Source organism: Macroventuria anomochaeta, assembly GCF_010093625.1.
Source record: "Macroventuria anomochaeta strain CBS 525.71 unplaced genomic scaffold BU25scaffold_27, whole genome shotgun sequence".
Taxonomy (NCBI): domain Eukaryota; kingdom Fungi; phylum Ascomycota; class Dothideomycetes; order Pleosporales; family Didymellaceae; genus Macroventuria; species Macroventuria anomochaeta.
Genome location: NW_022985388.1, coordinates 457,892 through 483,395, shown reverse-complemented (window position 1 = coordinate 483,395; position 25,504 = coordinate 457,892). Strand labels below are relative to the sequence as shown.

The window sequence follows — 25,504 nt, the reverse complement described above, 5'->3', positions numbered from 1 at the left end:
ATGGTATTATGCCCTGCATGCGGATTTCCAGAATGCACGTCATCAGCCTCCGATTCGTCAATGGCAGCAGGATGGAGTGCACGTGCATACCTTGGCACTAACCTCATCCTTTCAATGTAGCAATTGCACGCAAGAGGAATAGCAATTGCAGAGTCTTCGTTAGTTTCGTCCTTTCCAGTTGATGAGGCCCATCGCGATTCATCACGTGCGCAGTTGTTGACATCCAGGCACCGCACGTGGGCGTGACGATTGGCTGTTATCAAGCTTGATCGCTAACTACCAGAGCTCCACCACCAGGGTACGTTCTGCGCTACAACCACGGGGAGCTTCCTGTTCAGAGTTTGCCTTTCTTTCGCTGGGCCTTCCGGAGCCTTGGACATTGTGTCACATTCTTATCCCGTCCACCAGCACCGCTTGAAGTGCGTCGAGCAGTCTCGTCGCGCCTACATCGCCCGTCATGAGGTTCGTTTGACCCCCCGGCACCCGCTGTCGTCACCCTCCAATCGCTATGCACACAATTGGGTAGCAACGGGCACTGACGCACCTTCCGCGTAGGTTCGGCCAGCAGCTGAAGCAGTCGCTGAACAAGGACTGGCTCTTCTACTACATCGACTACGAGGACCTGAAGACTGCCCTGCGCGTGCACCACACCTGGGACGAGAAGTCTGAGCAGAGCTTCGTCGAGCAGCTCGAGAAGGAACTCGACAAGGTCTACAGCTTCGTGCGCGTCAAGAGCGAGGAGATCATCCGCCGCATAGCATCGTCGGAGAAGGAGGTCAACACCGCTGTCGCCCGCTCGCAGGAACACTTGCAGTCTCAGCAGGCCGGCCAGGATGGCGACCCGTTCGAAGAGGACTTTGATCTACTCGAGGAGGATCTCAGCGACATCATTGCAGATGTTCACGACCTTGCCAAGTTCACTCAATTGAACTACACAGGCTTCCAGAAGATCATAAAGAAGCATGATGTACGTTGATGCGCGGTGTAAACATCAATTGACGCTGACTTGTCAGAAAAACACGCACTGGGCGCTCAAGCCTGTCTTCGCTGCCCGCCTCAAGCGCAAGCCTTTCTTCCAAGACAATTACGACAGCTACATTGTCAAGCTCTCGAAGCTCTACGATATCGTCCGCACTCGCGGCAACCCGGTCAAGGGCGACTCCTCCGCCGGTGGAAAGCAGCAGAACTTTGTTCGCCAGACCACAAAATACTGGGTCCACCCTGACAACATCGTCGAGTTGAAGCTCATCATCCTAAAGCATCTGCCTGTGCTGGTTTTCAACCCTAACAAGGAATTCAACGAGGAGGATGCGTCTATCACATCTATCTACTTCGATAACACAGACACATGGGAGCTATACGAAGGTCGTTTGAAGAAGACAGAAGGCGCCGAGGCTATTCGTCTGCGATGGTATGGAGGCATGAACAGCGACACCATCTTCATTGAGCGCAAGACTCATCGTGAAGATTGGACCGGCGAGGAGTCGGTCAAGGCGCGTTTCAAGCTCAAGGAGAAGAACGTCAATGACTACCTCAAGGGTAGACTGCTGCCCTCGAAGATCTTCGAGAAGGAGCGCAGGGAGCAGAAGAGACCTGAGAAGGACATTGCATCTGACGAGCAGCTCGCCCGCGAGATCCAGTACCGTGTCATTGACCGCAGCCTGGTACCCGTTACGCGCTCCTTCTACCACCGTACCGCCTTCCAGCTTCCCGGCGATGCTCGAGTTCGTATCTCCCTCGACACCGAGCTTACCATGACACGCGAAGATAACTTGGATGGCAAGAAGCGTGCCGGCGACAACTGGCGCCGCACAGATATTGGTGTAGACTGGCCCTTCAAGCAACTTCCTCCTGAGGACAAAGAGCTGTTCCCTTACGCTGTGCTCGAAGTCAAGCTGCAAACTGCAGCTGGTGCAGAGGCGCCGCAGTGGATCCGAGACTTGACTGCATCGCACTTGGTCGAAGCCGTCCCCAAGTTCTCCAAGTATATCCACGGGACCGCCACCCTGAACCCTTCGAGGATCAACCTGCTTCCCTACTGGTACCCTCAGATGCATGTCGACATCCGCAAGCCCGTCAGCCACAAGTTTGGTATCGTGCGACCTGGCGCCAGCAACGACATCAGTACTAGCAACACTCTTGACGACGACAGCGACGATGACGACGCTGTCATGGGCCTCCCTTCTGCAAATGGGAGCCAAGATGACGACCAACTTGGGAGACTTCGTGAAGCCCGCGATGTCATGGAGCAAAGCGAGATTGCCCGCACTAGAGAATACGGTACCCTAAGCAACGGCAACGACCCCAATGCCCTCGATGTCGAAGAGCGCGTCGCCGCCCAGCGCAACCAGGACAACGACTACCCCATCTACGACTCAGACAGCGACGACGAAGACGACGACCTCGAAGAAGCGAAGCGTGTTGGCGGCCTTCACTACGCAAAGAAGTGGACAGAACACGCAGCCAAGACAGCCGGCACAAGCCTCGTCAACGGCTTCACGTTCCTCTTCCATTTCAAGCCCACCGACGTCGGCGAGGGTGGTTTCTCCCTCGGCGTACCGACTTGGAAACAGCCGGGCGAGGTCAAGCGCTTCAAGGCGCCCAAGGGGAAGCGCATCCACGTCCCCGTCCGTGTCGAGCCTAAGGTTCAACTTGCGACCGAGCGTACATTCCTCTCGTGGCTCGAGTTCAGCATCCTCATTGGCAGTATTGCTGCTACACTGCTCAACTTTGGTGACGGGCTGGCGTTTGCGGCTGCGTGGGCGTTTACGATTATTGCGTGTTTGGCGCTGCTTTACTCTGTGGGTCTCTACCTCTGGAGAGCGCGCAAGATCCGAGAGAGAAGGGCGGTGGTGTATCATGATAAGTGGGGTCCTACGCTGCTTTGCTTGGGGCTTTTCTGTGCGGTGGCGGTGAGTTTTGGGTACAGGCTGGGTAAGGGCGGTTATGATGGTGGACTGAAGGGGGATTTGAAGGGTAAGCTTGGTGCTTAGATCGGCGTGAAGCGTTACGGAAAACTGTACTTGCGGTGACTAGAGGCTTGATCAAGCTTCATGACGCGGTTGTTGTACATTTGTATAGCGTTGTTGACTATTTTGTGTACTTTAGAAGGGCGCCAGATCACTGACCCAGAGCATCGATAATCAGTATTGTAGCGCAATACCAAAACCCGTGGATTTCAAGTTTATATCTTGTCCACTGATGTAATACCCGAAATATGTCTACGGCCCTGTAGATGGGTCTATGTCCTATATAACCACAATGCAGTTTCCTCCAATTTGTACGCCACTATAAACTTCAATAAGATTATGTGGGGTATATGTGGATGCTATGCAGAACGCCAGGTGCTCGTAAATGCCATGAGGGGAGGGGTATATTGTGTATCGATGCTGGGAGCCGCTGAAATGTGCAAATGCTATGCTGTGAAACAAATGGTGGGCAAAATGAGTAATATTTGCCAAGCGCAAAGCGGAACGCCACGCTAAAAGTTAGAAAGTCAAAGTTCAGGTCGACGTAGGGATTTGGGCAGGCTGGAGGCTTTCGCGGTAGTATTGTTGAGCATGCGATATGTCGCTCATGCACGTCCGGGTGTTGTTGGCCTAGACCTCGACTTGGAGCCTTGCCGGCTTGTGGGAGGGGAGACTTGGATCGCCGAGTCTTCGTCCTTCAGCTCACCGGTCAGCCACTGACCCATGTGAGTCTGCCAGCGCTTAAGGTTGTCGTTCTTAGTCTCCTCGCGTAATCGTCGGTGTCGTACAAGGCGCTCAGCAATTTGCTGAAGGACAATCTTTGGTGGCTGATACTCCTTCACACCGTCCAAAGTCTCCACATGATCGCGGTTCATGTAGTCTCCTGAAGCCTTCTCCATGCGCGAAAGGGTTTTGCCGCCGGAGACAACTTTCTCTTCACCGGTCTGAATATTGAACCAAGGTCCCTTCTCCCAGTTGTCAAGCGCAAGTCCCTCCATGCCCTGATCGACGTTCAAGCGCTTATACCATCGGTGCTCGCCTTTGGCAATGGTGCGCATTGTCTTGTGACGCGCCTCGCCTTCAGTGTACTTGATCAAGACATTCTTGAAGACTGCGAACTTTTCGCTCCACTTCTGTAACAAGGAGATTTTTCCAAGAGGGCCTGGCCAGACCGCCGCAAATCCGTCGTTGTTATTGTTTGGACGTCCAGTGCCAATTGACAAGAGTAGAGCAGGCTCATGCTCGTCTCCTCTTAATGATGCGTGTTCGCTGTATGCCGCGTATGAAGGATTGTTCTCGCGAATTCCGCCATCTTTGAAGCCCTTGAAGCCACGCTTCTTGCCAACGTCCGCGATAAGCATGTCGAAGTAGAAGGGTGCTGCCGATGTGGCCCGAGTTACCTGCCATATCTTGAGCTTATCGGCGCCCTCGTTGTACGGTCGAACCCAAGGTGGCAGTATGTCTTGGTCGTATCGGTGGTTGTAAGAGCGGAGTAGGTAGGCTTCGTCGATCTGACCGTTGTGTGTTGCAGTGAGACAGATGCTATGAAAGTCAGCTGTAGTTCTCAAATACCCATATCATGATTGTTTTCTCGGCCGACGGCCCCTTGTGGAGGGCCTCCAAACGACCTTACGTGGTCGTCAACTTGTGAAACCCCAGCCGTGAGGTCTTCAAAGCAAATATGTGCAAGCACTAGCAAGCAATAGGCCGCTTTGGAGACTACACGGCCACGCGGGAAGACCATGGGGCAATAGTTGAGGTGTCTTGGAGGCTACTTACGATTGACATATCCTATCGATCGGTTGGATTGGCGCAGAGTTGTATGAGCTCTTATATGTCGAGTTGCTGCTCAAAGTAGAGGTCCCTGAAATGTTGGGCGACTCCTCGTCAACTGGGTCCCAGTCCCACGGATGCCAGTCCTTGCCATCGCAGTTTGAGTGAAGTTTGCAATATTGGCTCACAATTTCCTGTACTGCCTTCTCGAGTGGCTTGTGGTAGTACTTCGTGGCTAATGGGAGGACGTTCCGGCGGTGACCGAAGAGTTCGTGGCCTACGCGTCGGTAGATCTCGAGACATTGTGGGACTGTCATGCGTAGGCGCGCCAGCATTACTGAAATGAGACCTCCTGTGCTGGTGCCGTACATGTAGTCGAAGTAGTGGCATGGCAGCAGTTCGTTCTCGTCGAACTCCTTTCCAGTACTACCAGGCACAGGTCCTTCCTCTTCTTGTAGTCGTTGTTCGCATTTCGCTACTTCGTGCATGAGTCGTTGAATGATGAGCAGGCTGGAGTAGCCTCGAATACCTCCGCCATCTACAGTAGATATTGTTAGCGTTCGTCACCTACACAAGGCGCGTCATCGACGATGTCGCGCGAGAACGCTATTCCACATGCGCCAGGCTGAGTACTGCCACCACCTCCACGCTTCCTTCACGCGCAACAGCTGTACATACCTAGTGTCAATATCAGGTCTTCCCAGCAGTTGTGCTTGTCAACAGCGCCTCTCCAGCTTTCCCCAGTCTTATCTGCCATCGTCGCCGAAGTGCCCGTGGTTCGGATGCTTAGCGGCCGCGACGGTGGTTCTTGGGGGAGTTGCAGGGACATGGCGAGCTCGGGAGGTAGTCGGTGCTTTGTACGGCGGTTTCTTTGCTTGATCGTGATCGCAATTCCGGGAATGAGGTTTTCGGTCGGATGCACGCAGTTGTCTGGTTAGAGGGCTCCCTCGAGGTATTCAGGCACATGCAGCCTCATAGCAGCTGCCCACCCCCGATATATCTAGTGCGCGGAAGCGGGTGTGGCTTGATACGCCTGAATGTCTCCAGGGCTAGTCAAGTGCAGGGATACGGGTGCCTGATTTGTCCACCGGCGCTCTGTACGACTGCACTGCCTTCAAGGTTCCTCTTTTGACAGATCATGATTACCAGATGGCGTTTGGGCGCTCGTCTCTCGAGTTGGTCACCTTTGAGAAGCTTTCAGGGGCTGCAGGAACTTGTGCGACAGTGATGAACATAATGATGAGCTCAGCGCATCTCACAGATCTGGAGTAACGCATCATTGCTACCGAAGACCATGGGCAGCTGCCTGGAGGGTGAGCTAATTACATTGCTGCTTCACAAAAACAGAGACGATAGGCAGGAACGGTTTGCAAAGCTGCTCCTGCCAAAAGGAAGACCGACACTACCCAGCATCATTCGCGAGACGCGTTTCAGGTGACTCAATTTGGAACTGTCCTTGCCCTGTATGAAGCCAAGTGAGCCCTCACAAAAGCTTGCTGGCCACATTGACATCAGTTCGGGACGAGTCATCCGGACTGCGAGGCCTGCTTCCAGCTTGCTCAAACCTTTCCTTTTCTTTGTCGACATGGTCCTGCTGCAGTTTAGCGCGCTTGAAGGTCTCACAACGTCCAAGCTGCGCAGGACCGGCATTTCTGGGACCCAGCAATCAGATCACGTCTGGCAGCTTCTGTAACTGAGTAACGGTTGCGAACAGTCACAAGTCCTGTTACAATCTTGCGAACCTTCTCGTCATCACATAAGAAGAGTGAAGGCGCGCAACCAATTACGGCTCCACCAGACACTGCCGCCGTCTCTTGCCAATCAGGATGGAGTCCTGCCCGGTCGCAGCCACTCGTTTGCTTGTAGCTCCGCGATGCGCTGCCACCACGGAGGCGCAGCCGTTGTGACGCAAGTCGCTTGAGGTTCCTTACAGCCCAGATCGCTCAGTGTCGCTCACTCCACCCCTGCCTTCACTTGCTTGCACATCACCAGGTCACGCACTCTGCCTATACAAAGCCTACCTAGCCCACAGTCCTCCTTGTGCGACCGCAAACAATCACCGAACGCCCAAGTCCCAACATCCAACATCCAACAGCCCTATTTACCCACCACCGGTCTCAGCCTCACCTACTCGGCACCCATCCGATCTTGATGCAGGAAAGCATGACCTTCAAATCCACGTCCACATCGGGCACCACCTCCAGCAAGGCCAGTAGCCTCTTCGATCTCGATGAGAATAGCAACAAGTCCATTCTTGTCTACAAGTACCGTTCTGGAGCCAAAGGCCTAGAATCCACCACCGAGGGAGCTCTTTGCGCTGAGCTCGACAAGCGTGAGTAGCATACACTGAAATACTGCTCTTTCACTGTCTAACATGCCATAACAATAGACCCCAACTTGCCGTTCATGCGCGTTACCAGGAAGCCCATCCCTCGTGGCGCCAGTCGCATGGACATCCACCAGGAAGATCTGTATCTGCCTGAGGAGAGGGAGCAGTACGCCGACAAGATCTCCGCAAAGTCTTCCGTCGCCAACGTCGGTCTGCCCACTATGGCCAAGTGGAAGCACATGGTCATGGGCAGCTACGACGATCTGTACATCGTCTTCCAGACACACACGCTCACCCCCGAGTCCTCCAAGAACAACTCTCCAGAAACCTCACAGCACGTGAGCCCTGCGACGACCTTCCCTATGGAGAGGTAGTTGCATGCCGGAAGCGTAGGCCGAGTGCGGTAGGGCTGGAACGCCTGCTGTATTTGGATGTGGCACTTGAGCCGCACAGGCGCTGTCTCACCTCCCTTTGATGACGCATCCCACGCCCGATAGTCTCTGTGGGTCACGCAGAGCTGTCGATTAGTCTGGACTGTCGTCATCTTTCATAATAGCAGCCGTCACCAGCCGTCGCCGCCGCACCTACCTCCTGAACTTCCCTTTGGTATACGTTTCTGTCTCTACCATCATCGATACCCCGAGCATGTCTCACAAGCAACAGCGCTGAAAGGAGTTTTGGTCTTTTGGGGAATCGAACATTTTGGATACACGTCTTTCCTTTGGAGGAAACGAGCGAAAGCGCTTTGGCGTAGGATACACCTGTGGAAACGAGTTATGCTCGTGAACGAATCTGAACAAACATGAAACCTTGAGTCGTAACTGTTCATTCTCGAAAGCGGCAACATTTTCGTGATTATTCTTGTCTTCAACAGTGGCAACAGGTGAATTCCCTGGATACAGCTGGCTGACAATCAACCATAGTCAAGGCTCGCTAGAGAACTTGCCCACGCTGCCCCAACAAAGCACAGTCGCTCTCGTAACCTTCTTCCACTCCTCAAGCTTCATCGTCAATTCCACGATGGCAGTATCCGCCTCCTCCTCCTCCTCCTCCTCCTCCTCCTCCTCCTTCCCTCCTCATCACCCACACTGTCGACAGTCAGCTCATCATCCTAACTCATCTGCACACCAACACCCACCTCCTTTTCCGCCATCTCACACATGCAGCCGTGATCTTTTCTTGAAGTTCCAGCCCTGTGATTCCTTCTCGCATTCGTCTGAGCCAGGTCTCGAAGATAGGTTCGAAGGAAACCCATGAACGCCTTCCTTGTGCGGTCAACCTCGCTCAGTTCGATGCCCGGGCGCCTGTACTGCATGTCGGCGTGAATGCGCTCGCCCATGCCTGAGAAGATTGTGCTTGCTGTGAGCTCTTCAAAGGCGTCGACATAGAGCGTACCCTGGAGGTAGTTGGTGTTGATTCTTTGGTGGAGGGCCTGCATTAGAACTTCTAGCTGCTCATTCAACAGGGACTGCGCCGTTTCCATGTCTGGAATTGCCTTTGGAGGGGGCGTAGACGATAGTTGACCGTTGAGCTGGCCATCCTCGGGACTGAGCAGACTCGGCACAGGTGCGTCGAGGTTTGTATGTGCTGAGGTTTCAGGTGTTGACGTTGGGTAAGCGTGGAGGTACTCGATGAACCGCTGGAATCGCGGAACTCGAAGTTGTACTCCTGAACGCGTGTGTTGTATGAGACACATGTGCGTGTAGACGATGGCAAGGAGGGTATCCTGGACACTGGGAAGCGGAAGAATGTTGGAGTGCTGTATGCCATCTTGTGAGACTCTGGGGACTACAGTATATGTACTGCCTCTTAGGTTGGTAGCAGACGTAGGCTGAAGATCTGCAGTGCGTCTCGTGCGAGGGAAGAATATGAGAAAGGTAGAAAACTAAGATCTGAATATTCCAATACGATACTTGTTTAGTAGCTATCTTCTCAAACTTGGTTCTTATGAGTAATCGTACCTTTGGTGTTGAGCACCAAATCGATAGCCTCGGATTGGCCAGGCCATCACTCAATCAACCTAAGCAGCTTCCCACCAACGCGATCCCACTCGTCGTCCCACCTATTTTTGCTCTCCTCAACCGCACCATTCTTCAGTGTCTCTAGTAACCCAGCCTTGCCACCGAGCAAGCCGAGTAGCTGCTCCGCCAGCTGCTGCGAGCTTTCAAACCCCTTACCGTTGACATCTTCTTTGACCAGCTCAGACCACGCCTCGAACTTGCCCCATCCGATAACTGGCAGTCCTGCGCCAAACATGTCGACCACCTTCATCGGCAGATCAACGCCTGAGGATGATGTGTGCAGTGAGACGCCGAGGTCAGCAGCGGCAAGCAGGGTCGCATAGTCTTCAGAAGTGAGCCAGGCTGTCTGTATAACGACGTTCAGTAGCTTCTTCTCCTGGTTCAGGGCCCGAATCTTGCCAAGGTAGTGTTCCTTCTGTGGACCCTTGCCGGTTATAATGGCCAAAATGTTGGGTAAGCCCGGTCTAGCCGCGACCTGGGCTGAATAGGTGCAAAGTGCATCGAGGAGTATAGAGAAATCCTCGTCTGCGGTCCAGGATGTCGAGCTCACAATAAGTTTCCATGGCCTATTAAAAGATGCGGTGAGTTCCTGAGCGTATTGCGCTGTTTCTGGGAAGCGGTTAAGAAACTTAGATCGTTCGTGAGGATTGATAGGTCGGAACATTGGGCCTGGACGGTCATGAAGGGCTTGAGCTGTTACGCCATACGACTCCTTAAGCACACGGGCCATGGCATGCGTGACCGTGAAGTGGTGTTTCGCAGCCTTTGCGAAGACTCCCTCGTACAAAGCGGAGATTTTGACGAGTGGGTGGCTGTTGCCGAGCTTCAGCGCGAGGATCGAGTAGCCAAAATTGTGCCAGTCAATCACCAGCTGAGTGTTCCGAATGAAGCACACGAGACTCGCCACAGCGAGTGTGGGTATCGAAGGAGGATTCTGCACGAGCATCCATCTTCCAGGTTGCGTGCGGTAGCACAGAGCGCGGTACAGGCTCCTGACCTGCCAAAGTACTTTCAAGGGCGCCAGAATAGGAAATAGTAGCTTGCTGCTCGAAAGAAGGAATGCAGGTGCTGGCACCAGTGGTACAACCTCAATCAGCGGGTTGGACACGATATCAGGATGTATTTCTGACTCTACAACAACGTCAGTCTGCTATTTCAGCTTTGTCCAATTTGCATACCCTGGTATCCGATCAGAAACACTCTGCCGCCATGTTTGGCTATGCTCAGAGCATGGTACTGCATGCGGGGCGAACGTCCAATGTCTCCCAGTACAACGATCTGCACCGTTCTCCCCTGCTTGAACTCCGAAGTATCGCTCCCATCCTTTCTCTTTACTTTGATCTCATTGCCCTCTTCAACCACCACCTTGAGCGGCCTGTCCATGTACGGATCATACTGGGACGGCAGGGTCACCAAGATGATGGTGAAGATAGACGAGAAGAGTAGTGCGACGCCCAGCACGATGTCAAAGCCATTGCTGAACTTTTCAGTGAGCAGCGACTCGAACATGGTCGGTTGTGGTATCGTGACTTCTGGCCTGTAATGGTGAAGCAGACGATCACGTTGCAGCCCAGTCTCGCTTAACAAGATCTCCGCCCTGCAACCCGGCTCGTGGCGCTTGCCGGGGAAGCACCCAATAGGGAAGGCGCGTAGCATGCACGTCAAAGGCCGTGAACTTGGCCCCTGAATAAAATGGATGGGGCGCCGCTATCGAAGCAGATAGAGGCGCCTCCAAACTGCATTACGTTGCTGTCGTCGACGCCCCACCCGTTCGAATCACTTCTTGCTTCTGTACATATACTCGTTGCATCGTGGTCTGCTGGAGCAAGAGCGATACGGACCCCCCCCCCCCCCCAAGACGGCCCACCTTGCCCTTTGCGTGCACCACCGAGACCGAGTCAAGACACAGCGAGAACGGACTCCCGCACGCAGTGCTAGCAGATGGCGTCTACGTACGCACTGCCTATCGCGCCCACCTCGCATTCTCACGGCCATGGGCGCTCGCAATCGCAGTCGCATTACTTCACAGCACCCTCGCCGAATAGCAGCGGACGCTCCAAGGTCCTGTCACCCGTAGAGGAAGGGAACAACCCTACGTCAGGGCACCAACACCACAGACCAAACATGAGCGGACAACTGTATGGCGCGGTGCGTTCGCCGTATGCCGAGTACAATAGCAATGCGCACAACCACAGCCACAGCCACAGCCACGGCCACAGCCATTCCCACTCTCACGCCCATACCAACTCGAATGGCTCCACGCACAGCTTGACTTCCTTTGCGAATGGTAGGACAAACAGCAGACTTGGCTTGGACTCGCCCCAAACACCAAGGAAGAATGCGGCGGCAGCGAAGTATGGCCTGTTCTCACCAGTACAGGAGTCTGCGCCAGTGCAGCCATCTTTGTAAGGACTACGTAATCCTTGTGTTGTAACAGTACTGATGTTGTGGCAGATCATTCCTAGACCTCCCCGAAGCACTCACTGCGCTGCTCATCCCTCTCCCGTACCTCCTTGCATCTATAGCATACCCGAGTGCTGCACGAAAGCTACCTGCGACACTATCAGAGGCTCTCGTTCAAAATGAGCCAGCGGTCGCCGCCGAAACCGCCGCGAACGAAGCACACCTTTTAAACGCCCTCTTCCTCACATCGACGACATTGCTTGTAGTGGGACTTGTAGCAAGGGTTCGATCGAGTCTAGATCAGCCGCTTGATCGGCGAAAGGCAGAAAGCTCGAGGGGTATCGCAACGGCATTGCGGGATGCTGCCAGTCTCAAACAGACTCTCAGCAACATCGCCGGTGTCCTGCTGCCTTTCTATGCTACCATGCAGATAGGTGGCGCAAAGACAGCCTTGGTGCTTCTGACTGCGGTTGCAGCAGGTGTTGGCGCTACAGATCAAAGACCGGGCAAACACACGCACTGGGATGATTTTAAAAGGACCCTGCGGACCCGAAGGACGACGTTCGCAGTCCTGTTTATTGGTACTATCGTCGATGTCATGGCCTGGGGCCATCCGGCATGCGCCCTGCTTGGCTACGGTGCTCTGTTCACATCGATATTCGCGGCTCCCCCACCTCTACCCACAGCTGGCTGGTCTCTGATCACAGGTAGCCAGACTCAGGATTCGTACATCAGCAAAGGATCTGCGCGAGCATCCTTGCCCAAGCCGTCTTCGCCTCTGATCAGCACATCAGAAGCTGCCCTGCTAACCTGCATATCTGGCATTAGCCTCATGACCATCAGTCTTCTGTATTCCATTTTCGTTTCTTCCGCTTCATCGTTCTCGCAACACACAATCATCTTCACGGCATTATCGGTTGCATCAGCGACGGCGCTTGTGTTTTTATCGCTTCCAGCTGCCCTACGAAGTCAACAGTACATTGGACTGCACCTCGGCGGCCTTCTTGTCATTGCATTCACCGGATGGCAAACCCTACCTGAATGGTATCATTTGGTGTTCACTGGGTTGTCTTACACACTTTACGCTTGCGGCGTTGCGTGGGATACTCGTGCTTCTCACGCACACTCGCATGCTCACGAACATACACACGCAGACCACGGTCACTCGCACGACCACAAACATGAACACCACCTTCATGCAAACCCTTCCAAAGTCTCCGCGTTCCTCATTGCGCAAACGACACCAGGCTCCATTATTCACAGTGTCATGATCGAGAGGGATTCACGACGAATTGCGTACTTTGGAGTTCTCAACCTTAGTTTCATGATGGTCCAATTCTTCTATGGATTCGTTAGTGGCTCTTTGGGTCTGCTCACCGACAGTATCCATATGCTTTTCGACTGTGCTGGTCTTGCAGTGGGTCTTGCAGCGGCGGTCATGAGCAAATGGCGCCCCAATGCTCGCTTCCCCTACGGGTATGGCAAGATCGACACTTTGTCCGGTTTCGCCAACGGTGTCTTTCTTTTGTAAGTCGATATTTTAACTTCGTGTATTGACCTCTTACTAACGCAACCTAGACTCGTCAGTGTAGAGATCATCTTTGATGCCTTCGAACGCTTGTGGGAAGGTCATGAGCTTCAACGACTGAACGAACTCTTAATTGTCAGTATCCTTGGCTTCCTCGTCAATATCGTAGGCCTCACAGCCTTTGGCCATGCACACCACGGCCATGGACATTCGCATGATCACGGAGATCACGACCATGGTCATGGTCACTCCCATGACAACGAGAACATGCAGGGCATCTTCCTACACATCCTCGCCGATGCTCTTGGCTCTGTAGCCGTCATCATTTCTACCTTGCTCACGAAGTACTACGGCTGGTCCGGCTGGGATCCTATTGCATCATGTATCATCGCGGTCCTCATCTTCTTGTCTGCGATCCCGCTTGTTAAGAGCTCAGGTATGCGCCTGATGCTGTCTCTTCCTACTGACGCAGAGTATGGCGTGCGCAACACATTGCAGGAGCTTAGCTCGCTACGTGGGGTTGTTGGCTACACAGTGCCAAAGTTCTGGCTGGAAGACGAGGGCGCCGCGCACGCAGAGTCCCATGCGAAGGAGCATCAGCACGGCAGCTGTGACGGCGGCCATGACCATGACCACGACCATAGCCATGCCAACGGACACAAGCACAAGCACTCCGGACACGACCACGATCATGACCACGCACATTCCCATTCCCACTCGCACTTGAACGGCCACACACACGCACATGATCACCACGGTCACGATCATGACCACATCCACACTTCCGGAAAGCAAAGAATCCTCGGCGTCATTCACATCATCGTTTCTCAAGCCGCAGATCTAGAGGACGTGCGAGAGCGCACAATACAGTTCCTGAAGGGCAAGAATATGGACGTTGTCGTACACGTCGAGAGGGAGGGTGACGGACGCTGTTGGTGCGGCGGCGGGAATAAGGTGAGCTGAGCTTATACATTAACAGCTATGGACATATCTTTTTGATTTCTTGTATAGCATTTAGCCGGAGTTTCGGTCGTTGTAACGGAGATGTATATCATGTAGAAACATAAGAGCCTATCTTCGAAATTCACAATTTCGGCAATCTGCACATAAGACTTGCAGGTATCAAATGGTATCGATCTCTATATCCCCTTCTTTTCTCCATCATCAGCTCCAGCATTGAAAGTTTCAAAATCGTGAGTAGACGCGCTTATATCCGTTACCCTTCCCAAAAGTCGGTTACCATAACCTTGTCTTTTGTCGATCAAATCACCAAACTGGCAGAAATGTCTGTCTGCTATCTCATAATCGACTGCGTCCACGGCCATGTCCTGGGAGTCCAGAATCCCAAAGGCTCGTACGTCCACATCACATACCTTATTTCCTTTTATGAAAAATGATGACCCAAAGGATCCATGTCTGTCGCTGTCTGAAAGCCCTGATGAAAACTCAAATTTTCGAAAGAAAAAATCACAGTCAGAAATCATGTTTGCTCTGCTTCTTGTACAAAAACCACTTGAGAACAAGTGATGGGCAAGCCGATTTTGCCCCCGGAGCACAAAAGTAACCTGGCTTTCTGCTCCCCTGAAGAGAGTCTTGCGGCCAAAAAAACCGCCTGAGACCCGACCTGTTTCTTTTCTGCATCAACCTCGCCCTTCTGTCTTCATGAAGACAAAAAACATGGTCATGTGTTCCATTTGTTCCTTCCCAAAAGAGTTGTACCAAGACGCTATGCTCCTGCCGGCCTTAAGTAAAGGCACAAGAACACCAAAAGTCCAGTGTTCCACAAAAAATCGTGACTAAGACGAAGGCATGCTCTGGCGTCCTGGAATATTCGAAGCTTCGCATGTTCACAATATGTGTTAGTTGTCTTTGAGAGACTTGGCTTCTTATGGTCGCTATGCCCCTTCTTTTTCTTCTTCATTAGCTCCGCCCATGACCTTACCAAAACCAAAAATTTGAAGCTGCATGTCCTTTCTGCTCTTCCCAGAGAGACTACGATATCAAAACATAGCCCTAAGCGCCTTCGATTCAATCTCATAAGCAGCAAGAATGTCTACTCCACTTTCCAAAGCCCAACGCACACCATATCATGCCTTGCCGCCTGAAATGCCCGAAGACCTCATGTCCGCACATGTATACATCCCGGTGAGCCTGCATTCATGAAATCTGTGTAGAGCTTCAGGCCGTCTTACTTTCTTCAATAACGTTGCTTCTCAACTTTCGAAGGCAAGACATCCCAAACGCGTGTGTTTTCTGCCCCTTTCCCAGGTCCTCACTAAGGCCTTGGATGGTCCTGCCTGTCCTCGAAAAAAGGTGGAAGCTATAATCTTTTCCTCTTCCCCTTCTGAGAATCAGCCTTGGAGGCCTTCACGCTTGTGTTCAAATGCCTCCCAAACAACAACACTCGACTTTAGTCTGGTCGTTGGGTGCACATGCGTTCGCCTTCTGGCCAGAAAACAAACATGGGTCAGATGCATGTTTCTAGCTGTGCACTATATTTTTCAGAGCTCTGCCTAAGTCTGTTCATGTCGTTCTCCTTCCGGTCAGGAAACCGTCGCTGAAAGTTCTATGATCGGCTCGATCCTTTGGACTGCATGATAAAAGAGACAACGAACCGGTCGCACATATAATGTTCTCTGCTTCCTCCAAAGAGCTACAAGACAAAGGTCATGAACTTCTCGTCCTTTGCACAGATCTAGTGATAGGTCGGGCCTTGAATGCTACATCCAAATGACATGTCACCTCCAAGTGTGCTCAGGTGGTCAAGGCTTCACACAAAGACATGTTGTATCGAGCCGCTCGCAGGATGCTCGTATTCAGAGTTGAAATTGATATTGCAACGATACATGAGCAGTGAATTTTCTGTTGCAAGAAAGGGTCATACATTACACATGACTTACATTATCCACATATCTCAATGACCCAGATCAATACTCGGTAACCCTTTGAACCACTTTACCGCCTCTACCCGCTTCTCAAAACTCTCCTCCTCATCGTCCACCAGCCTCGTAAACACATACTCCCCATCCACACTCCTACACCTACTATCCGCCCAAACCGCCCAAACCGCATACACTCCACTGTCCTCATGGATCCACTCCCCATCCCCCTCCCTACATCGATTATCAGCCCAATCTGCTTACACCCCACTCGTACTCTCATCATTTCATTCCCCAGTCTTCCCATCTACGATCCTCACCTTCCCTCTCGGGCAACTTCCCCAATAGGTCTCCTCAATGAACTGCATCCGATTCGCCAACCCGTCCTCGACTAAAACATCGATACTTTGTAGCGCACCGAAGGCCGGCATGGCAGTACTGTGAATCATATAGCTCGAGTGTGCTTCCCAACCACATGTGTCGTAGCAGCGGTCGTCATTCGTTAAGTCAATCCTCAGATGTCTGATCTTAACTCTCGACGCGCTGTTCTCCAGCTCGCGGAGTAGCCCAGAGCGTATCCGAACAACATCACAATCGAAAATGTTGCTGGTGCAGTGCGCCGGGGGGGGGGGAGGGTGGATACATCCGGTGAGAGGATCCATGAGTATGGCTCAGGTCAGGAACATGAAGAAGTGGGCTCTTCGTGCAAGCTCCAAGGAAGCGACCCAAGGGCTGGGGATCGTATATGAGGAGAGTGGCAGTGCGGATGCTTTTAGGCGGTCGAGACCGTCGTGACCAGCTTGAGCCAGGCTAACCTTGTTGGGTTTTCTGAAAGCGTGCAGACCACCGTGGATCCAACAATCAAATGCATATCGTATGTGCGGTAAGAGATGCAGAGAAATAAGGAATGTGGAAATACAGGCTCCATGGCCCTTGAGCAGTGTATCCGCGTTTGTTTTGAACGCCCTCTGCTATGCTTACACTCAAATGTACATGTCACAAGTACGCCATACTATACAAACATCCAACCCTTACAAGAACCTCGCTGGATTGCTCTTCTTCAGTACCAATGGATGCCTGTGCACACTGGGCATCAGACCGAGTCCAATGGCTCTCCGTATGGCCTTTGCGATTTTCCTCTGGTTCTTGGGTCGCAGGCCCGTGTCCTTGGAATGCTTTATCCGCCCCGTTTCGGTCATGTACTCGGACATGATTGTGAAATTCTGATGCTGTCAGCCTCCAAGCCGAAGATAAACCCTCAAACCACCGACCTTGTACTCGTTCACCGGGTTGATACCTAGCACATCGAACGCGTCACTCTGGGGCTTCTTGCGGCCAAACTTCCACTTCTTTTGCTCGGCGCCGGTCAAGTCGTGGGGCGAGTAGACGTCTCCGGGCTGCCACTTGCGGTAGATCTGGCGCTGGAACTGGTACCTCCGCTCGGACTCGATCATCTCGCGGGTCTGTGTAGGGCGGTCGAGGCCGGCATCGCGGGCGATACGGGTGGCCAGAGAAGATCCAGCGGGACTCTGCTGGCCGGCTGGGGGATTGCGGGCCGCGCTGCTACCGAGGATGGAGAGGAGGGCATCATCTGCTGGGCTTCAGTGCGAGATTCGGAGGAGCCGCGGAGGAGACTTGGGGGGGGAAGGGGGAGGGGGGGCGCACCCTGGTTCTGGGGCCCTGACGAGAAGCACCGCAGGCTGTTCTTGCTGACGGCTACCGGCGCCCGGAACGCGAACCGTGTTATCGACATGTTGGCGGGTGTTGCTGTGCTGCTGTCGCGTGCCGTGGTTCCTCCACATTTTCGAGATGCACTGGCTTGGCAGCCGCGCTAGTGATAGCTAAAGTTTACTGACGTGAACATGCAGGGAAGCTTCCCCTCCCATCTTCGCCGCCGCCGCCGCCTGCACCGCGCTTTCGTCTGATCTTCTTCGTGTACAGTGGTTGTTCATCGTTTTCGGATTCATGGCTGCCGTCCGCGCTTGATATATTACTTACTCCACGCGTCAATCGCCTTCCCGAAAGCCCGCATCGAGTCCGCAGCTCCGAGCCACCGCCGCCATGCCTTCACATCTGACCCGCGTCGTCTTTCGCAGCATCATCGCCAATGAGCCCCTTCTGTACCGAGGATGTCGACAGCGAGGTTTGCGACCGTCCGTCATAACCCACCATGGCGCTCGAGCGCTTCCGCAGTCGCAGCGAAGGGCCTTTTTCGGTGGCTTGTTCAAGTCGCAGCGCAAGATCAAGAAGATGGATATCCCCGCTGGTCTTGAGACGATGAGCGAACTTGCGCACGCCCAGCAGACGTCAGCAAGACCGCCGAATGCCAAGGACCTCGCCGAGGCCTTCAAGAGTTTCTTCGTATCCAAGAAGGGGCCATTTGAGGACTTTCACATCGGGCTGGCACATAACACCTTTCAACATCTCGTGGAAAACCCCAAAGAGAGTGGAGAAGATTGGCTCACAAGCAACGAGCTCCTGGCTCTTGTTAACGAACTCATAAACTATCGACGACGTCCGGAAACTGGAGGAAAGCCACACGTTCAATTTGGTTCAGCCTTGATCGACCAGATCGCGAAGATGGAAGACAGAGAGGTTACGACTGGTGTAACAGAGACGACATCCAAATCTGTGAAGATGACGAAAGAGGAAGAGTACGATTTGATCATCAGGCCAAAGCTTGTAGAGTTGCTGTCTTTGTATGGTGCGACATCTAAGGCGAGAGAGATTGCCACCAAGTACTACAACGACTACTCCAATACACCAGAGACAAAGAAGAGAAAGGTCACCCGCGATGTCTGGAACCGAGTCCTTGTTGGAGCCGCACGCGAGAACAACAGTGATGAGATGGCAAAAACGACAGAAATGTTTAACAAGAGTTCGGTGCCACTCACGGAACTCACGCAGTCTATACTTGTGTCCTTCTTTTCTGGCCGGCAACAGCTAAATATTGCGAAGTTCTGGTACTCGCGGCCCGTGGTTGCGCAAAGTGCGCAAAATGACAAGGTCGCAAGTGTCCACAGGAACACTTATACTGCTCTACTCAAGGCATGTGCGCTTGGTGGCGACTTGACGTTCGGCCAAGAAGTAGTCGCTGGTCTGACAAAAGGAAAGGTGCCTGACAAGAAAGGGTGGGACGCTATCTTCCTCTGGTCAGCAGCTCTAGGAAAGGGTGTAGACGAAATCGAGCGGATGATGAACGTGATGATACGCCGTACCGAGGAAGCACAGGCCCCCGTATATCCAGACGTTGATACCATCAACCTCCTAGTCGAATTCGCCATGTCAAGGCAGGATCCATACTCTGCTGAGCGCTACATCGCTATGGGAGAAAAGCGAGGAATTCTGCCCAATGAGCAGACCTACACCATGCAGATGCAGTATCGCCTATCTGTTAAGGACATCGATGGAGCAAGGGCAGCATACTACAACCTGCAAGGCGACTTCAAGGGCTCAGAGGCTAGCGTCGCAGCTGTCAACGAGCTTATCCAGGTCTTGTGCGAGTCGAAACAACACCATTATGATGACGTTATGGCAATCGTGGACGACCTGCATGAGCGGAAAGCGCGCTTTGCCCCAGAAACTGTCGCGAAACTCTGCATTCTGCACCTCCGCCGTGTCGAGATACACGATGCCATGGACCTACTCCAAGTACATGCTTATCAGTACTCCCCAGCTCAACGAGCAGTCATTAGCAAGAGCCTTTGCGCATTCATACTGGACGGAGAGAATAGTACAGCAGATGCCTGGGATGCTTATCAGATATTGCGTAACACCTTTCCCGAAACATCTCGCGAAGACCGCATACAGCTCATGAACGAATTCTTCGCGCGCAACCGCTCAGATATGGCTTGCCACGTCTTTTTTCATATGCGCAACCACACTGCGGAATCTCACCAGGCCAATCGCGACGTTTACATTGCTGCGTTCACTGGTTTCGCTCGATGTACCGATGCCGAGTCTTTAGAACTTGTCAACAATCAACTGAAGCTCGAGTTCAGGATTGAAATGAACACAAAGCTACGCAACGCCCTGATGCTTGCTCATGCGGCATGCGGAAACAACAAGAAAGCGCTCGAGTTCTGGAGGGAGATCTGCGAGTCCAAGGAAGGACCTTCATACAACAGCATCGCTATCGCATTTCGCTCGTGTGAAGGTATGCCATGGGGCGATCAGCACGCTAAGTCGATCTGGGCACGACTGAAGGAGCAGGACATCGAAATCGACAAGAAGATCTTTACCGCTTACCTGTCCGCTATTGCACGCAACTTCTTGCACGACGAGGCGCTGGCGCTCGTCGAGACCGTTGAGGAGGAGTATGGTTTCACGCCAGATTTCTACATGTAAGTACATGTTTGACTGATCATAGCCGTAGTCCATGTTAACAGTATTGCAGTCTCAGTAACTGGTACAATACGACGACCAATATCGAGAAGCAAGGAAAGGTTGAGGCCTGGATCAAGGAGCTATACCCCGACGTGTGGAAAGAGATGGAGGCTCTGGGCCACTGGGTCACTATGGACGGATTTGGCTACAAGCAGTACAACATCAACCGCGACCTCGACCCGTAAGATAGCTGTATAATATGTACGACATGTTGTAGGAAGTAAGGAAAAGATGAGACAACAGCAAAATGCTATTACCTTCAATGAGGCGGTACAGTTCTACGTGCTGGCTTTCACTTGCCCATTTGCTGTCCTTGAGGCTGCACGTGGGCACCGCAACCACACCGCTACCACCTCCATGGACGTTGTCCTTATATACCGCTTCCTTCGCTTCAATCCCGCTTCTCTTTCTTTTGTTCCTTCTTCCTCCCTACACCCACACACACCCACGCTTCCAAATTGAGCACATATATACACTCACACGTCCTCAGCTTCCCTATTCCAACTTGCCTACAAGGAAGGTACGAAACACAACGACCTACTTGGTTGATCACAAGCTACTGGCACATTCTGGAGGGCACAATGCGCGCTTCCCACCTTCTCGCCGGCCTGGCCAGCCTCCTCGCTCTCACCTCCGCCGCACCAACCCCAGGCGGCATCACCGTCACGACCGTGACCACCGACGCCTCCCTCGAGCTCGGCAAAGTGAAGCTCTGCAACGGTCTTCGCCAGCAGGGTAACTGCGTCACCGTCAACGCGCACCTGCAGTGCATCCAGCTCGACGCGCCCGCGCGCTTCAACGTGCAGTCCATCATCCAGAGCAAAGGTAACCTGTGTTCCTACTCGCAGGGCAACCGGTGCGACAACACCGCTTTCACGATTGACTCCGGATCGAACGAGCAGGCCGCGGATGTCAGTTCTAAGTGGCCACCCGTGCTGACGGGCGTTATCTGCCTCCCGTACTCTAAAGCTGGGGCTAGCACCAACAAAGCCGCCGTGAAGATACTTCCTCTTCCTCAGGAAGATGCTGCTGCTGCACATACCATCGACACCCGTGCCAAGTCCACAACCGAAACAACACCACACCACCTAACCTCCTCCGTTTCTCCCGTCGGCGACACACTCCTCTGCGCCCCAGACATCAACCCCGGCCCCTGCTTCAAGATCTCCGCCACCAGCCAGTGCGTCTCCCTCCATCCCACCATCTCCCGCCAAGTCCGCACGATCTACCAGAACAAGGGTTCTTACTGCGAGTATTTCAGGACCGATGATTGTTGTGGCAGGCTGGGGTATAGCGATTCGACGCGCCAGAATGTGAGGACGAGCGTGCCGGAGCTGATTGGTGGGCAGATGGGGAGCGCGATGTGTCGGCCGAGTGCGTTCGGTGAGGGAGGTGAGGTGGAGGGTGGGGATGGATTTGCGCCTGCTACCTTCGTTGCTGATCCAGAGGGCATCTAGGTGCACGACTCGCGCCTTAGGCTCTGAAGGAACTCCTCGATTGACACTGGACGAGAACTTGATCGGCGAGGACTGATGGACGGCTCTCAAACACATCGTGGACAGTTTCTATAGAGCTATTTGGATGCTCTGGACGTCCTCGCTACATCACGGCAAGAGAACGGGATTTCATGACGGGGAGAAGAATACTTTGAACATACATGGGGAAAGCGTGTTCAGACGAATCTCGTAGAGTAGCGTCAGGCACAGGTACTACATAAGAAATTTTCACTTCATTTTTCACTTCATGAATCCATCAAATAACCAAACGTACTTCTGATCATTATCATTACTAGGTCGTCTGTATGTATGCGACGTCAAATAACCCATTATGTTTCTATCCACCACCAAATACCATGCTTTGCTTAGGTCGAACGATTGAAAACTTACAGCTGGGTATATAGTACAGACACACCTCAATCCCTGTTTATAACACGCAAACTCCTCCGCGGGTTGAGCAACACACCTCTCGTACCCCAGAAACTCGGTTCTTGCCCGTCTAGCAAGTCTTCTGTGACGCTTCCTACGCTACTCCTCCGTTCCCAGTTCATCGCGCCGGCACCGCCATAGCTTGTGTTCTCGCCACTACCACGCTGAATGTCGAAGCTGCCTGCTGCGGCGCCGCCAGCGGTGCTGCCAGCCATTGTGCCTGGAGCGCGCTCGCTGGAGATTTTGCTGCTGGTGAAAGTGTTGTCGCGCTTCTCGGCGGCTGCGGTGACCATTGCGGCATGCTTCTTCCAGATCGCGACTTGCTTGCGGTAGATCCATGCACAGAAGGCGAAGTAGGCCGCAATCACGGCGAAGACACCTGCAACTACTCCAGCGACTATGGCGGCAACGTTGGGCCCAGAGTCACCGTTCGCTGAGCCGCTCGAAGTAACAATCTCGGTATACGAAGCGCCGTTGGGTCCAGTGACGGTATAGGTCATCGCCTTTCCAGTTGCAAGAGGCCCGGCAGTAGGTGTCTGAACGGGTGCAGTGAGAGTCGCGCCGCCAAGGGCACTGCCACCGATGACCTTCTGGACAGCTTCTGGGACTCGGTAGCCGTACGAACCTTCGACACCAGCGCTGGTGTTGAAGCCACGCTGGTTGGCTTGCTGAGCAAGAGGATTTCCAATACTGCCCTCGCCGGTGTAGTCTTGCAGTGCCTTTCCTCCTGTGAGCGAAGTGAATTGGTCACTCCAGGACAGACTGGACATGTTGAAGACGTACATGCCAGGACTGTCGCACGAAAGCTCTTGCCCAACGTAGCCACCGATCATGATCATCTGGCCATCCCAGACGTGGCAAGAGTGGCCAGCGCGCGCGGGGGGAACGCTTTGGGAATCTTGGTCGACTTCGATCCAGGTGAATGAGGGAACAGACAGGATCCACATATCATCCTTCTGGGTCTGGTTGCCGTAGGGCTGCAGGTTCTGGCCACCGAACATATATATGTTGTAGGACGAACCGCTGGTATGGATTAATATCGAGGCGGACAGAAAGACAATGACAAGCGACTTACTCTGCTGCAGCTCCTACTACGGCACAGGAGTTAACGCGATAAGGAGGCATCTTTCCAGAGGTACTTTGCTTGTACCACTTCGATTCGGCGATATCGTACACATCAATAACGTTCATTTGCGCCTGTTTGTTGTCAGCTGCTGATACGGTAGTACGACTGTGGCTGTAGACTTACGAAGGTGTCATTATCACCACCAGTAAAACCTATCAGAAGACCTTCATTACCGAACCCAGGGACGTAGGTCAGAATACCGTCAGCACGCTCTGGGAATGAACCAGTGTCCTGGATACCACCCGTGGTGATGTTTCTGTAGACGGGCTCCTTATCAGCCTTCTTGCCATCTTTCAGGCTTTCGACTGCATCGTTGCTGTGTCCGGGGAATGTGATCTCGAGTAGACTTTTCAGGTACACACGAGCAATCTGGTTGCTCCAGCCTTCAGTCGTGAAGTCATCCAGATGCCCACCGAAGTACCATCCCCTGCCCAGAGCGGTGACTCCAAATCCAGCACCTTCAGCGGCTCGTTGTATGCTTTGGCCGTCGCCCTCAGCGTTGGTACCAGCTGAGCTCTTCGGGTCCGCGTGCTCGACCCACGACTTGCTGCCAATGTTGTATTCCCAGATAGAATTCGGCCCGGGTTCCTCTGCGGGAGAGTCCGAGTACTGACCGCCGTAGAGCCAGAGAGAGTTGTGCGAGGAGTAGAGATAGCCGAGCGAGACGGCGGGCGGGCCGCTAGGTTGAGGCATGCCAGTCAGGGAGGGGTTGGAGATTTGCCATGACTTGGTCAAGTCGAGACTTAGGAAGTCGTTCGCTGTCTATCGTTAGCAAGAGATCGATATGTAAAAACAAGCAGCTTACTCCATGTGTCGGTCTTCTGTTGTGCATCGGTGGTCGTGCGGAAACCGTACATGTACAGTGTACCGTTGACAATAGCACTCTGACCACTCCAACGCTTGCACACGTCGGTCTGCGAATCTGCCCTTTCTACGAGTGTCGATCGTTCCGCTACTGATGTGATGCTAGCTCGTGGGATAGAGCTGCCGTATACACTGAGAGGCGCAATCGAGATCATCTGGATGATTGGCAGCATCAGGGCCAGCACGATGGTGAAGAGTCCTGCTCGGTAGAGCTTCGAGTTCGAGATTGTGTGCGTGACTGAGGTTGTTGAGGTCGGTCGTGTTTCCTTGTCCTCCTCGTCCACCGACTCCCAATCGCTCTCGTCATCGACTTCTTCGATGCCATCTTTCCCACCAAACACGCTGTTCCTGCTGCGAAATCTGACTGTTCTCGATGGTCGTGTCTGCCTCAATGCTTGCTCAGTGATGAGGATTGGTGCCGGACTACGTTTTGTGTTGATCGTGTGCTCATCGATCAGACCGACCTCTGTGAATATCGAACGGCGGCGGCCACCTGCAGCCGCAGGCTGAGGTCGTACTTGCTCCATTGTTGTTCAGTGGAGGCAAGAACGATCCCAGGGCGGAAGGATTGATATGGGAGGGGCGATGCCGCTAACTGACGCCAGTCCAGTGAAAAGGGTCAGCGGCTCATAGAGCAGTCCTCGCGACGATAGCAGGCGTCCAGGTGAAGGACGGGTGGCGAGGCGGGAGGTGCTGATTTGCGCAGCACCAGGGAATGTCAAACAGAGTCTCCACAGAATGGCACGGCTCTCTAGCACTGTTCACAAGGAAGAACCCTCAAGCAGACACGACAAAACAAACAGAAGCTGGAAAGCGCGGCCTGGGGATACAAGGGTGGATATGCTCCAGCGGTAACCAGCACCGTCGTACCCGCAGTCCGGCTGCACACCATGCCGTGCCGTTTGCTCCAAGGTCGACGGTAGGCGCACGTCATGAGGCGGCTCGTAACGGCAGTGATCAGTCCACGGCGATTCGTTGGCGATGCCTCCCGCAGACGAAGCAGGGGAATGTATTCGCTAGCCGCAGAGTGCCCTCTGCCAGCTCTTGTGACAAGAGCTAGCGGACTTGTGGGACCACATCAGGGAACCAACTTGTCAACGTTGCCGCTCCAAATTTCGGTATTGGCTTGCCTGCAGCTGCCATCTGCGATGGCGCTCCCGCCGACGTAGGCATGATGGCATCGCGGACAACGACCTCGATTCGTGCTGTTGCGCTCAATTCCTGTTGTTCGTCCCATCGACGCTCTTCGAGGGTTCCTGCACGCCCACGAGTCGATATTTGCGATGCGGTACACAAGCATG

General features: G+C 53.3%; 11 protein-coding genes across 11 annotated transcripts; 5 read left to right on the top strand and 6 right to left on the bottom strand.

The window, feature by feature from the left end:
• Positions 1-135: 135 nt before the first annotated feature.
• BU25DRAFT_413013 (SPX-domain-containing protein) lies at positions 136-3,134 on the top strand. Its single transcript, XM_033706930.1, has 3 exons — positions 136-462; positions 556-967; positions 1,014-3,134. The coding sequence occupies exons 1-3, from the start codon at positions 458-460 to the stop codon at positions 2,991-2,993; spliced, it is 2,397 nt and encodes a 798-aa protein (XP_033559401.1). The 5' UTR covers positions 136-457; the 3' UTR covers positions 2,994-3,134.
• Positions 3,135-3,529: 395 nt separating this feature from the next.
• BU25DRAFT_125029 (FabD/lysophospholipase-like protein) lies at positions 3,530-5,824 on the bottom strand. Its single transcript, XM_033700469.1, has 3 exons — positions 5,421-5,824; positions 4,749-5,280; positions 3,530-4,511 (listed from the first exon to the last, which is right to left on the bottom strand). Exons 1-3 carry the CDS (start codon positions 5,569-5,571, stop codon positions 3,575-3,577), a joined length of 1,620 nt encoding a protein of 539 aa, XP_033559400.1. The 5' UTR covers positions 5,572-5,824; the 3' UTR covers positions 3,530-3,574.
• A 1,081-nt stretch (positions 5,825-6,905) lies between these two features.
• BU25DRAFT_346722 (uncharacterized protein) lies at positions 6,906-7,445 on the top strand (the record flags this gene model as incomplete). Its single annotated transcript, XM_033703113.1, has 2 exons — positions 6,906-7,074; positions 7,132-7,445. The coding sequence occupies 2 exons, from the start codon at positions 6,906-6,908 to the stop codon at positions 7,443-7,445; spliced, it is 483 nt and encodes a 160-aa protein (XP_033559399.1).
• A 549-nt stretch (positions 7,446-7,994) lies between these two features.
• On the bottom strand, positions 7,995-8,841 carry BU25DRAFT_460675 (uncharacterized protein; the record flags this gene model as incomplete). The annotated part of the gene is made up of 3 exons (XM_033710375.1): positions 7,995-8,138; positions 8,210-8,658; positions 8,709-8,841. The coding sequence occupies 3 exons, from the start codon at positions 8,839-8,841 to the stop codon at positions 7,995-7,997; spliced, it is 726 nt and encodes a 241-aa protein (XP_033559398.1).
• Positions 8,842-8,886: 45 nt separating this feature from the next.
• On the bottom strand, positions 8,887-10,623 carry BU25DRAFT_413010 (glycosyltransferase family 33 protein). The gene is made up of 2 exons (XM_033706929.1): positions 10,271-10,623; positions 8,887-10,223 (listed from the first exon to the last, which is right to left on the bottom strand). Exons 1-2 carry the CDS (start codon positions 10,599-10,601, stop codon positions 9,079-9,081), a joined length of 1,476 nt encoding a protein of 491 aa, XP_033559397.1. The 5' UTR covers positions 10,602-10,623; the 3' UTR covers positions 8,887-9,078.
• A 377-nt stretch (positions 10,624-11,000) lies between these two features.
• Positions 11,001-14,158, top strand: BU25DRAFT_397851 (cation efflux protein). Its single transcript, XM_033704889.1, has 3 exons — positions 11,001-11,497; positions 11,547-13,022; positions 13,074-14,158. The coding sequence occupies exons 1-3, from the start codon at positions 11,034-11,036 to the stop codon at positions 13,984-13,986; spliced, it is 2,853 nt and encodes a 950-aa protein (XP_033559396.1). The 5' UTR covers positions 11,001-11,033; the 3' UTR covers positions 13,987-14,158.
• A 1,908-nt stretch (positions 14,159-16,066) lies between these two features.
• On the bottom strand, positions 16,067-16,686 carry BU25DRAFT_124923 (uncharacterized protein). Its single transcript, XM_033700467.1, has one exon. The coding sequence runs from the start codon at positions 16,562-16,564 to the stop codon at positions 16,190-16,192; it is 375 nt and encodes a 124-aa protein (XP_033559395.1). The 5' UTR covers positions 16,565-16,686; the 3' UTR covers positions 16,067-16,189.
• A 28-nt stretch (positions 16,687-16,714) lies between these two features.
• Positions 16,715-17,664, bottom strand: BU25DRAFT_413008 (ribosomal protein S18). Its single transcript, XM_033706928.1, has 3 exons — positions 17,568-17,664; positions 17,174-17,493; positions 16,715-17,125 (listed from the first exon to the last, which is right to left on the bottom strand). Exons 1-3 carry the CDS (start codon positions 17,653-17,655, stop codon positions 16,934-16,936), a joined length of 600 nt encoding a protein of 199 aa, XP_033559394.1. The 5' UTR covers positions 17,656-17,664; the 3' UTR covers positions 16,715-16,933.
• Positions 17,665-17,799: 135 nt separating this feature from the next.
• BU25DRAFT_441639 (uncharacterized protein) lies at positions 17,800-20,555 on the top strand. Its single transcript, XM_033709244.1, has 2 exons — positions 17,800-20,245; positions 20,299-20,555. Exons 1-2 carry the CDS (start codon positions 17,964-17,966, stop codon positions 20,471-20,473), a joined length of 2,457 nt encoding a protein of 818 aa, XP_033559393.1. The 5' UTR covers positions 17,800-17,963; the 3' UTR covers positions 20,474-20,555.
• A 314-nt stretch (positions 20,556-20,869) lies between these two features.
• Positions 20,870-21,994, top strand: BU25DRAFT_493176 (uncharacterized protein; the record flags this gene model as incomplete). Its single annotated transcript, XM_033711696.1, has 1 exon — positions 20,870-21,994. The coding sequence occupies one exon, from the start codon at positions 20,870-20,872 to the stop codon at positions 21,743-21,745; it is 876 nt and encodes a 291-aa protein (XP_033559392.1). The 3' UTR covers positions 21,746-21,994.
• Positions 21,995-22,030: 36 nt separating this feature from the next.
• On the bottom strand, positions 22,031-24,978 carry BU25DRAFT_413006 (kelch repeat protein-like protein). The gene is made up of 4 exons (XM_033706927.1): positions 24,145-24,978; positions 23,463-24,097; positions 23,289-23,410; positions 22,031-23,236 (listed from the first exon to the last, which is right to left on the bottom strand). Exons 1-4 carry the CDS (start codon positions 24,728-24,730, stop codon positions 22,201-22,203), a joined length of 2,379 nt encoding a protein of 792 aa, XP_033559391.1. The 5' UTR covers positions 24,731-24,978; the 3' UTR covers positions 22,031-22,200.
• Between the last annotated feature and the right edge of the window lie 526 nt (positions 24,979-25,504).